This window comes from Typha latifolia, chromosome 2 (assembly GCF_019914945.1).
Source record: "Typha latifolia isolate L0001 chromosome 2, TyphaL0001v2, whole genome shotgun sequence".
NCBI lineage: Eukaryota > Viridiplantae > Streptophyta > Magnoliopsida > Poales > Typhaceae > Typha > Typha latifolia.
In genome coordinates, this window is record NC_133087.1 from 8671126 (window position 1) to 8688896 (window position 17771).

The window sequence follows — 17771 nt, forward strand, 5'->3', positions numbered from 1 at the left end:
CACATAGATCATCTTCATTAAGTCTACGCTGTCTTGAGGAAAGAGCAACTGTATGCAAACCCTAAGAAATGTACATTTCTGACAAATAAAGTTATTTTAAGGGTTTCATTGTTTCATTCAAAGGAGTCTTTACTGACCCTGATAAAGTCAAAGCTATTAATGAATAGCCCGTACCATAAGAGATGTAAAAAGTTTTCATGAGCTCGCTACCTTCTATCATCGATTCATTAGAGGGTTTAGTACCGTTATGGCTCTAATAACTGAATGTCTCAAAAAGAAAATGGCGAAAGCTCTTATCATGCAACTTCTCGATTTTACTAAAGTTTTTAAGATCACATGTGATGCTTCTAGAATTGGTATAAGCGAAAATCCGAGACAAGAAAGCCATCTGATTGCCTACTTTAGTGAAAAGCTGAATGAAACCAGGCAACGGTATACCACTTACGATAAAGAATACTATGCTGTGGTTCAATCCAAGGATGGCCGTGCCAATCGGCACGCCTCGTGCTAACCAGCACTTGCAGTGCTAGTAGAGGCATGGCACTTGGCACGGGGTGTGCTAGTAGTACACCCCCGTGCCGAGCCGTGCCGACCGGCACGTTTGTCGTGCCGATCCATGCCGATCATGTGCTAATGTAGAGACATTTTTTTTAAAATTTTTTTATTTCCATCAATTTTTATCAAATTAACTTTACTTATTTTCTTAACAACCATGATATGACATGTGAAACCTATTTTTCTAACTTTTTTTATTTCCATCAATTAACTTTTATCATTTATCATTTTTGAAATAACAATTTATTTGTCATTTTTTAAAATTGGAATGACAACTCATTTACCAGACCTAGACAGCCACAAAACCGAATTTATTAAAGACAGAAGAAAAAAAGGGACCATCTCAAGCTCAATATGATTACAGTCAGATGAAGGAAAGAGTTAAGTCTATAGGTAACAGGAGATCAAGAGAGGTGCGCTCACCGGATGATATGAGTTCATCATCATTACCATCATATCAATCACACCTACCAGAGCCGCAACACCCTTATACTCCATATCCACAATCTGTATATGCTTATGATGTGTTTATGCCTGTGCCAATGCCGGTCGTTCCCGTGCATATTCAATATTTATATCATATCATCGAAGAATTACAAAATTCTTATTTGTGTGAAGACTATGTGAAATGTTATAACGAGCAATATTATCAATGGATGAGTTTTGAAGAATATCGACAGTATTTAACGCAACATTTCGGTGTTATTTTTGTGCTAGCAAATGAAGTCTTTGATCCTCCTCATCATTCTACGTTCAACTAGATATTAGTTTTATTGAACTATTATCAATTATATATTGAATGATCAATTATGTATTGAATGTTATTATGTGTTCAATTATATTATGGAGTATTCAATCATATTATGGAGTATTTAATCATTAATATTAATTTTAATAAATGTATTCAATCATATTATGTATTAAATAATATTTATATTCAATTGTTGTTTTATCTTTAATAAAATAGGTTATTTACAAAAATAATCCAAAAATAAAATATTGTAATGTAGATTTTAAATTTTAATACATATATTTAAACAAAAAAATCAAATATTGACATACCAAAGACCAAAAAATATCTCTAAATATCCTAAAAAATTTATTAAAAACATTATAAATGTGTGCCACTGGCACGGGAGGCATGCCATTGGCACGAAGGGGGCGTGCCGAGGCATGCCACTAGCATGGCCATCAGTGGTTCAATCTCTTCACCACTGGAGGTGTTATTTGCTCCCGCAAGAATTCATGATCTTTTTTTACTATAAGGCTTTTCGTTACATTAACTCCCAGAAGAGGCTTAATGCTATACACGACAAGTGGATTGAATTTCTCCACAATTATACGTACACCTTCCGACACAAATCTAGAGCGGAAAATAAAGCTGTCAATGCATTGAGTAGTCGCATGATTCTTCTTTCAAAAATGAATGCATAAGTAATAAGTTTTGATAAAATCAAAATTGAATACGAATTGTGTCCGAATTTTTATGAAGTTTACAATCTATTAAGCGACAAAATGACTCAAGAAATAGATGGTTTCATCTTGCATGATGGCTATCTATTTATATCTCAAAAGTTATGCATTGCCAGCACCTCGTTAAGAAAAATATTTTTATTTGGAAATTACATGCTGGAGGTCTAGCAGGACATTTTGGACATACGAAAACTGTTGAAGCTACAGAACATCTTAAGAGAGATGTTATGAGACTTTTGGTCAAAGTTACACATGTCAATTCACTAAGCAACGAAAGCAAAATACGGGATTGCACACACCTTTACCTGTTCCTAACTATCCTTGGCAGAATGTTAATATGGACTTCGTACTTGGACTTCCAAAACTACTCAAAAGCATGATTCCATTCTTATGGTAGTAGATCGATTTTCAAATATGGCACACTTTATACCCTGTTCTCGATGAAATCATTTTGATGAAATCATTAGGCTGCACGGACTGCCAAAAACTATTATGTCAAACAGAGATGTAATATTCACTAGCTATTTTTGAAAAACCCTATGGCATAAAATAGGAACTAAACTTCAGTATTCAACCGATTTAAACCACAAACTGACGAACAAACTAAAGCAGTCAATAGTAGTTTAGGGAACCTACTAAGGACTCTTGTCAGTGAAAATCTAAGGAATTGAAATCAAAAACTACCAACCACTGAATTAGCTAGTATATGGTTACAAACCTCGACAACCTATAGATCTCATTCCTATGACCCATTATCATAGGTTGTCTGAATCTGCATCAACATCCGCATCATATATTCATGACTTGCATAAAGAAATCAATAGCAGAATTGCCCAAGGAGATTCAAGGAATTTAATGTCAAGTCAATTATAAAATTCGAGCTGATCTAAGAAGATTTAAGGAATTTAATGTTGGAGACTATGTGATGGTCTAGATACGTTCGGAACGGTTAGCTCCTATAACTATCAAAAAGTTGTATGCATGAAGTGTTGGACCTTTTAAAATTCTCAAGAAATTATGATAATGCTTATGTTCTGGATCTACCAAATGATTTCGCCATCAGTTCTACTTTTAATATTGAAGATCTAGTAGTTTATAAAGGTCCAGATTTTACCTCAGATAACCTACTAGCTAATGAGCCTACTAATGAGCCTATTTATGAGACCCCCTTTACCTCCACGTCCTAACATTCCACCTAACACAGCAGACGAAATTGATAAAATTTTAGATGATGAGATTATTTCAACTTGAAAGGATGGGACCCAACAATATTTAGTACGTTGAAAAAGACAACCTACATCTGATGACACATGGCTTAATTGCCATGATTTAGAAAGGCATCACCCTGATAATTTAGTGCAGTATGAGAACAAAAGAGCAACACATTCGACTGGGTCGAGTTCTCTCTCATTTGGGGAGAATAATGCAAACATCATGGTAGGACTCGATGGCATGTGTACCAGCACAAGAGTTGTCAACAATTGATGATTCCCCTTATAAGGATTTGGTTATGATCGATTTTATATTTTTATTTATTTAAGATATTTTCTGCTTATTTCCTATTTAAGAATTCTTTTTCTTATTTCTATTGCATGTCTATATATAGACCCATTGTATTTTTCTTTTGAGGTTAATGAAAATTTTTTACTTTGCTCATTTGAGAACTTTAGTGTGAAACCATTTTTAGGGTGAAGATGTAAAACCTCATTCCTTTCCTCCCTTTGTTTTCTCCTCCATCTCTCTCTCCACCACGTTTTGCATTACGGAGTTCACATGGTTGGACAAGAATAGACTATGGTTTTCAGTAAACAATAAGAATTGAAGATTACAAGAAGATATCAACATTACATGAAATTTAAAATAATAATGACATTAGCTTAGTCTTGCCAATGAAAAGAATGAGGAGCTAAGATCATACCTTAAGCAACGAGGAACCTCTAAACAGGATATCATCTAACCCATCATTGTTTTCCTTTTCCTTATTAAGCAGAATATCAGCAAAAGACCTCCCTCCTGATATTGACTGCCAAAATTCTAAAAATAGTTAATATACAATGAAATGGAGTTATTTTATCAATGAGAAATCAATTTTACACATGGAATCCTATGTGCATATTAATTGAAAAAGATAATTGAAAAGAACTCTCTATTTATCTCATTAAAAATTAGCATATGATCTTCAATTTTACCCTTGATTTTCATCAGTTCTTATAATTATCTATCCATGTGGAGTTAAAGTCAGGACTAATACAGGTATCCAGAAACTGTGTAACGAAAATTTTAAAAGGATTTCTTATACAAGAATATATTGAAATATGACTTCACTTTCAGATATCTAACAGTGAAATAGTTGCAACATGTAAGATGTCATATGATCAAAACAGCAATTAGAGGACATAAAAAATATAAATTAGACAGAATGACCTAATATAGAGGGCACCACTTGGTGTGGTGTTAAGGATTGCAACATGCATCTAAGAGGTCATAGGTTCATGGAGACATCGCCTTCATAAATAAGGGTAAAACTGTGTATATTTTCTCCTTGACCCCAAGTGAGCAAGAGACTCGTGCATCAATATGTCTTCTTTTTTACATACTTACCGATATAGATATTTGCAGCAATTATTTTATAAAAAAACAATTGTAGTATAAACTAGCAATCCTACTCTTACAATTCGGTTAGTTTAGAGAAAACTGATAATACTAGAATCAAAAATGATTAGTGATGAATCAACATATGAATGCATTCTTTATGCACCATGATTGAATAAAAAAGAGAGTGGATTAGATAATCTAATTAAAGGGCTATACCTGATTATGATTCTCAGCATATGAAAGCATATTAAAATTGCTTTTCTGCTTGTTTACCAGCACTTCCACAATCTGCAGAAACAAAGAATCAGATGTGCAGTAATATAAAATAAAACAACAAAGTCATCAAATTTCACAATACAAAACAGAAAAATCCCAAACCTTACACAGTAACAATGCACAACAGTTCAGTTTAGATAAGAGATGAAAGAATGGAATGGAAGAAATAGCATGAATGTCTAGATAAGGAAAGACAACTACGGACAAAGAACATCACAAGTTTTCTATGGGCAGAATTTGTGACATAAAGAATTTGTGACATTGTAACGTTATTAGGCTTGACCCTAGATTGGGTTGAGGGAGAAGAGAGAAGGAGAAGAGAAGAGTTGGGAGAAAAATGTTTTGTATTTTCCTCATAATGAAAGAGAGAGCAAGGCCCTATTTATACAAGGTCATGATAAAATAAGATAAATGAATAAATATAAATCTAATAACTCTAATACCCCCCTCAAACTCAAGGTGGATCATAAACCGAGAGTTTGCTGACTAAATGCTCAAAACGTGGAAGAGGAAGAGACTTCGTGAAGAAGTCGGCAATCTGCTCCTCAGTGCTGAGGCGATGGAGCGAAATAATGCCAGCTCGGTACTCCTGACGAGTATAGTGCATATCGACTTCAATGTGCTTTGTCCTCTCATGAAAAACAGAATTTTCAGTAAGTTTTTTAGCACCATCATTGTCGACATGAAGAGGAGTTGGGATGGGTAAGGAAACACCCATATCACAAAGGAGACGACGAAGCCAAACAATCTCCTTCGTCGCCGCACACATAGCACGATACTCTGACTCAGTACTAGAGAGAGACACCACATTCTGCTTCTTACTACGCCAAGAAATTAGGGAATCTCCTAGAAAAATGCAAAAACCAGTAGTAGACTTTCGGTCAGACCTGTCACCAGCATAATCTGCATCGGAATAAGCTCGCAGAGCTAAGATGGAAGTCGATGGCATGAAAAAAGAGCGAGTGATAGTGCCACGAAGGTATCGAAGAATACGTATAAGAGCGGCATAGTGGGCAGATCGAGGAGCCTGCATGAACTGAGTAACAAGACCAACTTCATAAGAGATATCAGGTCGGGTAATGGTCAGGTAGACGAGTGCCCCAACCAACTGACGATATCTGGTCGGATCTGGAAGAAGCTGACCATCATCGGGCTGAAGCTTCATATGAAGCTCAACTGGGGTAGCAGCAGGACGAGTATCAGTGATGGTGGCACGACAAAGAATGTCTGTAATATACTTTTGTTAGGACAGTAGAAGGCCATGTGATGACTAAGCAATTTCGATACCCAAAAAGTATCGAAGAGAACCGAGATCCTTCATCTCAAACTGATGCTGAAGATGCAGTTGGAGAGAGCGAATACCGGCCGAGTCATCTCCAGTGATAATCATATCATCGACATACAAAAGAAGGAGGACCCGACGCTGAGTAGAAGAGCGCAAAAACAGAGATGGCTCAGATGGGCTCTCTGAAATCCGCAGGCTGTGAGAACACTACGAAATCGATCAAACCAAGCACGAGGGGCCTGCTTGAGCCCATAGATAGCTCGGCGCAGTCGACAGATGTGACTTAGAGGAAGAGGGAAACCAGGTGGAGGATCCATATATACCTCCTCATCAAGAAGACCATAAAGAAACGCATTCTTCACGTCCATCTGATGTAAAGGCCACTGACGATTAGAAGCAACAGCAAGAAGAGTGCGGACAGAAGTTATCCGGGCAACTGGAGCAAAGGTCTCCTCATAGTCTATCCCGTACTCTTGAGTAAAGCCTCGAGCAACGAGACGAGCTTTGTACCTAGCTATAGATCCATCAGGTCGATACTTGACCTTGAAGATCCAATTACAGCTGACAGGCACAATGTCTGGTGGGTGAGGGACAACATCCCAAGTATGCATCTGCTGAAGGGCCTGAAGCTCATCTGCCATGGCCTGCTGCCACTCTGGAACCTGGACGGCCTCACGATAGGACTTGGGCTGAGGGGTGGAGTGAATGGCTGCAAGAAAAGTGTGAAACTGGGGGGAGTATGTAGCGGAAGACATCATAAATCCATACCAGTCAGGAGGGCGATACTCACGCTCTGGATAGAGACGAGCGGGTGTGAGAGCCGTCACAGTAGAGGATGGGACGATCGGAGGGATACTATCGATAGAGGAAGGCTCAGTTGTAGGAGGGGGACACGGCCTGCGAGTGTAGAAGTATGGAAAGGTCGTCATGGGAGGGGGGTACTCCTCTAGAAGAGGTGGAACCTTAGTGAGAGAGCGGTCTGGAGAAGCAGATGGAAGTGATAGTAAAAGGGTGTCGATGGGTAGAGTATCAGACAAGTGGGGGGCAGTTGGTGGGGCTGAGGTAGGGATATCCGAGCGGACGGAGGATAGGATAGGTGTAGAGAGATCCAGAAATGATAAGTCCGAAGGAGCCAAAGTGTCGGAGGTGAAGAAGGGTATCTCTTCCAGAAAAGTGACATGGCGTGATCCTAAGACGACGAGCATAAGTGTCATAACAACGATAACCTTTATGCTCAGGACTTTATCCTAGAAAGATGCATTTAGCTGCTCGAGGGGATAACTTGTTACGTTCACCGGGAGGAAGAAGAACAAAGCACGTGCACCCAAAGATACGCAGATGACCATAGGATGGTGAAGTGCCATGGAGACGCTCGTACGGGGTCACACCATCAAAGACTGAAGATAGAGTTCGATTGATTAGATAGAGAACAGTAAGAAGAGCCTCAGCCCAATAAGAAAGAGGAATAGAAGCCTCAAAGAGAAGAGCACGAGTGGTCTCAAGAAGATGACGATGCTTTCGTTCGGCAACACCATTTTGAGCAGGGGTATAGGGACACGACTGCTGAGGTAGGGTGCCGGCAGAAGCATGAATAGAACGAAATTCAGAGGAAAGGTACTCCCGAGCACCGTCAAATCGGAAAATTTTAATGGATCGACCGAACTGGGTACGAACCATGGAAGAGAAATCACGATAAATTTGACATACCTCAGAGCGCTGATGCATGAGGTAAACCCAAGTGAAACGAGAGAAATCATCAATGAAACACACATAGTAGAGGAAACCAAGACCCGAAGACAACGGAGCTGGGCCCCAAATATCAGAGTGCACAATGTGAAACGGGGAATCAGAGATATTTGCACTAAGAGGGAAAGGAAGGGCCCGGTGTTTTGCCAACCTGCAGCCAGTACAAGGGGACAAACAAGAAAAATGACTATTGCCTAAGCATCCAGACCGGGACAAGGTCTTGAGATGCTGACTTGATACATGACATAGACGCCGATGCCACAGGTCTGAAGGAGGGAGAGGAGTGACTGGACAAGCACTGGGGCGAGGTGATGGCAAATGAAGCTGATCCAGGTAGTAAAGCCCGTGGATCCGACTACCGATCCCAATCCTCTGGCCTGTAGACGGGTCCTGCACAACACAAGAAGTAGAAGAGAAGGATACAATATAACTAGAGTCAGAAAGCTGAGTAATAGAAATAAGACTCATAGTTAGGCCAGGAACAAGCCAAACATCAGATAAAGTAAGACGACTCGTGGGATCCGTGGTAGGGATAATGTAGCCAATGTGAGAGATGGGATAATGGGTCCCATCAGCTGTGTGAACATGAGGAAGGGTCATAGGGGCAGGCGTGAGGCTAGTAAACATAGAAGAGTCACCAGTCATATGATGTGAGGCGCCAGAATCAAAAATCCAGGGTTTGGTCATACCAGAAATAGCAGAGAAAGAAGTAGAGGCACTAGTGAAGCTGAAAGCTCCATGAATGAGTTGTTGAATCTGCTGGAGTTGCACACTGCTGAAGGTGGGATTGCTGGAGTGATCAGATGAGCTCGTGCTTGGTACAGCGATCGAGGAAGCCAAGTGGCAACTTTTGTCCTTGCTTGAGCCCCCCTTGCCAGAACGGGGAACAAGCTCAGGATGAAGTCGATAACAGCGAGCGGCAAGATGACCAGGACGACCGCAATGAGTACACATGGGACGCGATGAGTGATGATCTCGTCCAGGCACATGAGAGACGCGATCAGCAGTCGAAATATCAGGCGTGACTGATATAGGAGCAGGAGCAGCACCAAGCACACTCTATGACAACAGACAACGGTATAGAGGTGACTTGCTGAGAGGGTAAAAGACGCTGCCTAAGCTCCTCAGCCTGTAGCTCAGCTATGACACTGTCCAAGCTCAGGAGAGTGGAGCGATGCAACAGATGCCGAGTCAAATCTCCAAATTCCGGACGAAGGGCATTTAGGAAATCCATCAGATGATCCTCGTCATGGTGGCACCGAGCAGACATCGAGTCAGAGGGACAGAAAGTAGGCTCCATTGAGGTAAGCTCACGCCATATGTCAGTCATGCGGGCGTAAAAGTCCTGAATAGAGAGCTGACCCTGTCTGACCTCCTGAGCCTCGCGACGGTGCTGAAAGCGACGCATCAGACTCGACTGAACAAATCGGCGACTAAGATGGGCCCATATGGCCTGAGCAGAAGACAAGGTCTGAAGCTGAGGTCAAAACGATCGATCAACCTACAAGATGAGGTAGGTGCAAACCTCCATGTCACGCAAGGCCCACTCATCATACTCCAGAGACGGAACCTCCGACTGAATAGCCTTGGGTGTATCAGATTCAGTAGAAGCCACAGTGGTGGCCTGGATGATAGTGCGAGGGGGAGCACACCCCGCAGAGATGCCATCGATGTGCCCGAGAAGACGTCGACCGCAGAGAACCGTCTCAATGGAAGAGGCCCATGTGGTCCAATCCCGCTGAGTCACAAGTAGAAAACCGACTAATGATACACTCTCACGACCAACCGGGACATAAGACGCCATTAGAAGGGACGACAATCTATCAAACACCTTGAAAGCGATTCAAGATTTCCAACTTGACCCCACTCAAGCCTTATGTTGAACACTTGGTGAGCAGGACTTTGAATAGTGCAGCAGAGAGAAAAAAAAGAAGGAAGGGGAGCTGTGGATACAATAAACCTTCACGTGGTGGGTACTAGTTAAGAAAATGCTGCTGTTGCAGAATCGAAAAACTGCAAAAGAAGAGGGCTGTGGAGACAAGGACTTTCGTCGAACACCTGGTGGGCACTAGCCCAAGAGAAAAAAAAATTCTGCTGCTGCTTCTGGATTGAAGAAATATGTGGTCGAGCTGCTGCTGAACGAAGAAGATGGTGAGAAGGCCGAGAAAAAAAAAACGTTGTGCTGCTGCTGAAAACAGTGGCTGATTGCTGCTGCTGCGTCTGCAGCTGTGGTGGAGGTTGCGGTAGTGGCTACTGCAGCAGCAGACGAGCTCGAGGAGTGGGGGGGGGCAGCTCTCGAGATCGAAAATGGTGAAAGAAGGAAGAAGAAGACACAATCGAAGAGGGAGATGGAGAGGGACTGTTGGAGAATGAGAGATCCAACAAGTGTCTCTAGAGATCGCGATTGCTCTGATACCATGTAACGTTATTAGGCTTGACCCTAGATTGGGTTGAGGGAGAAGAGAGAAGGAGAAGAGAAGAGTTGGGAGAAAAATGTTTTGTATTTTTCTCATAATAAAAGAGAGGGCAAGGCCCTATTTATACAAGGTCATGATAAAATAAGATAAATGAATAAATATAAATCTAATAACTCTAATAGACATAAAGAAGGAAAGTTATGTCTACGAACTTTTCTTAAAAAAAACAAAAGAAAGAAAGTTCATTCCTAACAAGTGGTCTAAGTTACAAGTTTCAACAAACGATAGTCATGCAAGTGGTACGTGCCGTGATATGCCACTATCGAACTGGCACCATCAGACCAATACATACCTCCACCTACAGTATTCCCACAACCTAGCTTAAGACCTCCATCCCAGAGATCCGTCCTCTCTGAACTTCAGTCACTGTTCGGTTGATATCTCAAGATCTAATTAGTCAAACTTTACGATCTTTGATTTATTGGAAAGCTCTCTTCCAAATTTCAAGAGATTCTTCGCACTAGATAGATTGGAGCTCAAATCACCCGGTGCAAGTTTTTGGGGTTCAAATCGACACAAATTAAATTGGTTTTAATTCTAAAACTATATTTATGTGCACCATAGGTGAGTGGGTTCACTTACTCCATCTCATAAATTATCACATTATTCTTTGTGCAATATTATTCTTTGTGCAAATGTTATTCTTCATTCATTACAAACTTCAAGTATATTGATCATAATCATCTAGCAGAACATAAATACGAAATGGGTTTCACTAGAGATAGTCTCGGTATAAATCACTCTATGCCTTTCCATGATGACTCGAATCTATGTTGAAGTGTCATAAAAACATAGTCTAAACCACTATGGTGACTTTTTAGGTGACTGGTGAGATTAGGGAACAGATTCTGGATAGATCAAAAGATTTTTTATGGTGTCTCTAATCTCTCTCAATGGTTATAGAAAAAAATAGTGTATTTATCACTTAATGACACCTCCTAATAATCCTAAATGAATCAATTACAAAGAAAAGAAATGAGCATCTCAAGAGTGAGTTTTAGTTAATATGGATCCAGAGTAAGAGAAATATATTTTTGTTGATATTGAAAGATTTTTTATAATGCATTGGAGTTAGGGGTGAAAACGGATCGAATACGGATTGGATAGTGTTCAAGTCACATTTGGATTCATATTTTGGGTCCGAATACGGACATTGGACGAATAGCAAAATTTTAAACCATATCCTAATTAAATAAATACGAATATTTTTCCGATATGAATCAAATAATATTCAGATAGAGAATCGGGTCTTAAACGGATGCGGATCAAATTTTAAATGAATTAAGACCTTTTTTTGGAGACAATTAACCCAAAATATTAAGAGTTTAAAAAGAAATTGCATGTCAAATACATATAGATTTAGGAAAATCAATCTTTACAAACAATATACAATACATCATTAGTACAAAATCAGTCTTTACAAACAATATACAACACATTATTAGTACAAAATCAGTCTTTACAAACAATATACAATACATTATTCCTTTTTAAAATTTTCCTATTTCCATGTAGAAATATTATTTTTCTATTTCCATCATGTGCCAATGTAGACATTTTTTTTAAATTTTTCTATTTCCATCAATCTTTATCAAATCAACTTTACTTATTTTCTTAACAAATATTATATGACATGTGAAACCTTTTTTTTTTTACTTTTTCTTATTTTTATCAATTAACTTTTGTCATTTGTCATTTTTGAAATAATAAGTTATTTGTCATTTTTGAAATGACAACTTATTTGCCATTTTTTAAAATTGGAATGACAACTCATTTGCCAGACCTAGACAACCACAAAACCAAATTTATTAGAGACAAGAAAAAACAAGGACTATCTCAAGCTCAATATAATTACAATCAGATGAGGAAAGGGCTTGAGTCTATAGGTAGCAAGACATTAGGAGAGGTGCACCCACAGGATGATATGAGTTCATCATCATTACCATCATATCAATCACACCCCACGAGCCGCAATACATTTATTATACTCCATATCCACAATTTGCATATGCTTATAGTGTGACTGTGCCTGTAACAATGCCGATCGTTCCCGTACAAATTCAATATTTATATCATATCATCGAAGAATTACAAAATTTTTATTTATATGAAGACTATGTGAAATGTTATAACGAGCAATATTATCAATAGATGAGTTTTGAAGAATATTAACAGTATTTAACGCAACATTCCGGTGTTATTCTTGTGCCAACAAATGAAGTTTTTGATCCTCCTCGTCATTCTACGTTCAACTAGATATTAGTTTTAATTATTAACTATTATCAGTTATATATTGAATAATCAATTATGTATTGAATATTATTATGTGTTCAATTATATTATGGAGTATTCAATCATATTATGGAGTGTTTAATCATTAATATTAATTTTAATGAATGTATTCAATCATATTATGTGTTGAATAATATTTATATTCAATTATTGTTTTATCTTTAATAAAATAAGTTATTTACAAAAATAATCTAAAGATAAAATATTGTAATGTAGATTTTAAATTTTAATACATATATTTAGATAAAAAATCAAAAATTGACATACCAAAAACCAAAAAATATCTCTAAATATCCTAAAAATTTTATAAATGTGTGCCACTGGCACGGGGGTGTGCCACTGGCACGAGAGGGCGTGCCGACGCGTGCCGCTCATCACGCGCCATACCGATGGTGGCACGGCACGTGCCACTGGCACGGCCATCACTGGGTTGAATATTGTCACGACCCGAAATAGGAATCATGACCGGCCATGCATCTCAATATGTTTGAGATGCACGAAGCCTTATTAATACTCTCTACGTGTACGATGGCAAATTAAATAAATAAAATGAGAACGTGCTTCATTAAATTTTATAATTAATTACAATAAAAATATAAAACAATGTTAATGTTTTTGAGTCTCTAAACTAAATAAATAAAATGTCTAATCTAAAGCATAAAATCAAAAGAGCGTAAAGGTAAATAGGTGAATCCTAAGTAGAGGTGGAGTCCGTGTACATCTCGCTCAGTCGCCCCGCTGACTATTACCTGAAATAAATAAACAAAAACAAAACTAATAGAACCCATGAGCCAACAACTATAGCTCAGTGAGTGGAATCCACTCACTAACCAAATAAATTTTAAATTCATATTAATGCTGAATAATTTAAACTAAAATCAACAATATCCGTCATAATATACAATAGGCATGCTGTCTAAATAATAACAATGATAACAATAGAGAGAGATGTTACAACTTGTAACCTTGCACGTTTTCAACATATTAACATCTTTTGATATTTATACTGTCATATATCTCAATGGGTCTAAACCCTGTGGATCCACATCAACAAGAAGTCACCTCGAGATGACGCTCGGAACTTTTCTTTATAGCCGATCCGGTTAGGGTCATCAGAGAGTATCATCCTGTGATTAACACACTCTGTCTTTTCCTCTAACCGTTGAGAGAAGTTAGAGTCACCTAGAAATTTTTTTCATTCGTCATAAGACTGTTCCCTAACCCCGCCAGAGTCACCTAAAAAAGTCACCGCAGTGATCTAATTTAGAACTTTCCCCTGGACTTCCAAATAGACTTGAGTCACCACGGAAAATCGCAAACAATTTATACCGGGACTGTTCTCTAAGTCGTATCAATACTAGTCTCATTTTTTTTTCCCAAATTTCAATATTTGCACGAAGTATGGTGATGCACTGAATATAATAATTAAATGCACACAGAAAATAAAACAATTAAATTTTCGCACGTACGGATGAAATAAAATAGATTTGCACACAGAATTTGTAACAATTTAATTTTTACACATAAGAGTGAAATAAATAATTTGCACACCGAAAATTTACATGATCTGACAAAAATACGAAATACAATAAAATAAACATGTGAGTGAACCCACTCACCTGAGTCTAGGCAAGACAGCCAAAATCTCAAATTTTTAGATCACGTACTAAAAATCGCCACTTTAAATAATAAATAATAATGAACTTTTTAATTTGAATAATAACAATATTTTTTTAAAATTTAAAAACCAAAAAGAACTAAAATGGGTTTAAAATTACCCATTGGATTGGGCTGGACTGCTGTTGGCCGAGGCCCAACCGAATTAATTGAATTGGGCTCGGCTAACCTGCAGCCCACCAAATTAATGGTTCGGGTCGGGTCCCTTGGATTCGGATCTAACCCAACCCGAATCCAAACACTTAATAGGAGAAAGCCAGACTCGGGTTGCCGAGGTCTGTCTTCTCCAAACCGAAGAGAGAGAGAGAGAGAGAGAGGAAAAAGAGAGAAAATGAGAAGAGGTGCCGACAGTCACAGCCGACGATGAACCACCGGCCGCACCCTAACCTCTTCTACACTCTCGCAACCCAACATACCATGAGAGGTGGAGGAGGAACCGTAGATGGCGGTCGACAGCTCGACTCCATGGTCGGCGGCCCTAGAGTCGTCTCCTCCACACCTCAAGCTATGAAGACTTCAGGGGAGTGCGCCTACGACACGAGGTCGACGACGCAAGACTTTGGCATACGAGCAACAACGACCCGAAGCCGCCGACCGGCGTGAGTCGCCGGTGAAGCCAAAATCCCAAATTAGGTATTTTCGTTTTACTCTATTAAACTTTAATTAAATTTGAGGGGTGAAAGAAGGCTTACGAAGGAGTCACGAGGTGGTCTCCGATGGCTCCGACGACGCTCCGGCTGGCCGATTCCACGGCGTGACTCCGTCGGCGAGAAAAGAAAGAAAACGGTGGAGGAGAAGAAGGCTGGGAGGGGGGTGTTCAGGAGAGAGAGAGAGGATTAGGGTTAATTTATAGATTAGGAGAGGATCAAACCTAATCCGATTCGGATTAGATGAAATCCACCCTTATCTGCGCTTCGTTGCGTACCGAAGAGGGATAGGGGAGGGGCTGCACGTGCAGAGCACGTGCACCCTCCGCTCTACCCCAAATTTATTTTTTTTTTCTGGTTCTAACAACTATTCCCAACAAAAGAAATTTCGTCCTCGAAATTAAGATTAGTATAATACAAGGATAAGGTAATACCGTAATAGCCGCTATGAAGATTGAGGAAATAGCTCTGGATGCTTTTCCCTCGTTTCATCTTCACGCTCCCAAGTTGCTTCTTCCGGCTTATGGTTTTGCCATAAAATCTTCACAAAGGAGATTATCCTATTGCGAAGAGTTCTTTGCTGAGTCTCTAGAATTTCCACAGGTTGCTCTTCATAAGATAAATTTTCTCGAATTTCCAAAGGCTCGAAGTCGATCACATGGTCTGCACTAGGCACATACTTTCTCAACATAGATACATGAAAGACATTATGCACTTTAGATAACCTAGGTGGCAGAGCTATTTGATAGGCCACCTCTCCAATGCGCTCTAACACCTCAAAAGGTCCAATAAAGCGAGGACTCAACTTGTCTTTCTTACCAAACCTGATCAATCCTTTCCAAGGTGACACCTTTAGAAAAACCATGTCACCCACTTGAAACTCAAGATTTCTTCTCCGATTATCAGCATAGCTCTTTTGACGACTTTGAGCTGCAAGAAGCATTTTTTTTTTATTTTGACGATTTTCTGAGTGGCATCTTGTACTATATCAGGTCCTAATAACTGTCTTTCACCAACCTCAAACTAACAAAGTGGAGATCTGCATTTTCTACCATATAACGCCTCGTAGGGTGCTAGCCCCAAACTCGAATGGTAGCTATTATTGTATGAGAACTCCATGAGTGGAAGATGATCATCCCAATTTCCTTTCCATTCCAAAGAACATGCTCGCAACATATCCTCAAGGGTTTGAATAGTCCTCTCGGATTGCCTATCAGTTTGCGGGTGATAAGTTGAACTGAATCTCAAACGTGTGCCCATAGCTGAATGAAGGCTCCACTAGAATTTAGAAACAAAACGAGGATCTCGATCAGATACAATAGACAAAGGTGCGCCATGGAGTCGAATAATCTCTCTAATATAAAGTTGTGCAAGATGATCTAAAGAGTAAGTCATACGAATGGCCAAAAAGTGAGCAGACTTAGTTAGTCTGTCAACGATCACCCAAATTGCATCATGATTCGATCTAGTGCGGGGGAGTCCCGAGACAAAGTCCATAATCACATCCTCCCACTTCCACTCTAATAAAGGCAAAGGCTGTAACATCCCTGCAGGCTTTTGGTGCTCAACTTTGACTTGCTGACAAGTGAGACATCTGGCCACAAAGTTTGCTATGTCCTTTTTTATGCCATTCCACTAGAAGTTTTCTCGCAAATCTCTATACATTTTTGTGCTGCCTGGGTGGATACTGAATCCTGAACTGTGAGCCTCTGACATAATTTCATTCTTTAACTTCTCACTAGCTGGGATGCAGACTCAATTCTGGTACTTGACTAGTCCTTCATCTGATCTCGAATAGCCAGGAGCTTCTCCTTTATCTAATCCTTCCAAGATCTTCTTGAGGTTGGCATCCTCTAATTGAGCAGCCTGGATGCGATCTAAAAGTGTAGGTTTGACCACTAGCCAGCTACAAATAGCAACTCTCTTTGGATTTGATGTTACTTCAATCTTCAAGCGTTTGAATTCTTCAATAATGCACTGCTGACAAGTAAGTGTTAATAAGTGCCCCTCTGATGATTTCCTGCTCAAAGCATCGGCTATCACATTTGCCTTCCCAGGATGGTAATTGATACTAACATCATAATCCTTGATTAATTCTAGCCACCTGCGCTGCCTCAAATTAAGTTCTTTCTGAGTGAAAATATACTTGAGGCTCTTGTGATCAGTGAAAATTTCACAAGATTCTCCATAAAGATAGTGACGCCAAATCTTTAGTGCAAAAATCACTACAGCCAACTCAAGATCATGAGTAGGATAGTTCTTCTCATGAATCTTAAGTTGTCTAGATGCATAAGCTATCACCTTTCCATGCTGCATCAAAACACAACCGAGATCCTGTCGGGATGCATCACTGTAAATTACAAAGTTACCGCCCTCTGTCGGAAGCGAAAGGATAGGAGCTGAAATCAATCTCTGCTTGAGCACTTGGAAGCTATTTTCACAATCATCTGACCACTCAAATTTCACCCCCTTCTTGGTGAGGTGAGTAAGTGGCAAGGCAATCCGTGAAAATCCCTCCACAAACCTTCTATAGTAGCCTGCCAATCCAAGAAAACTGCGTACTTCAGATACTGAAGTAGGCCTCGGCCATTTGCTAACAGCCTCTATCTTCTTTTGATCCACCTTGATTCCATCCTTGCTAATTATATGTCCTAAGAACGCCACCTCAGCCAACCAAAACTCACACTTCTTAAACTTTGCAAAAAGCTTTTCCTCACGAAGAGTTTGAAGTATTGTCCTCAGATGTTC

General features: G+C 39.5%; 1 protein-coding gene across 2 annotated transcripts in view; it reads right to left on the reverse strand.

Moving 5' to 3' along the window:
- LOC140781902 (1,4-alpha-glucan-branching enzyme 3, chloroplastic/amyloplastic) overlaps positions 1–17771 on the reverse strand; it is a 64116-nt gene that overhangs the window by 20407 nt on the left and 25938 nt on the right. For both annotated transcript variants that reach the window (XM_073128193.1, XM_073128192.1), the window contains 2 exons: positions 4840–4911; positions 3947–4051 (listed from right to left, as the gene is read on the reverse strand). In XM_073128193.1, coding sequence (XP_072984294.1) covers positions 3947–4051; positions 4840–4911 — 177 coding nt within the window. The remainder of the gene's footprint in view (positions 1–3946; positions 4052–4839; positions 4912–17771) is intronic.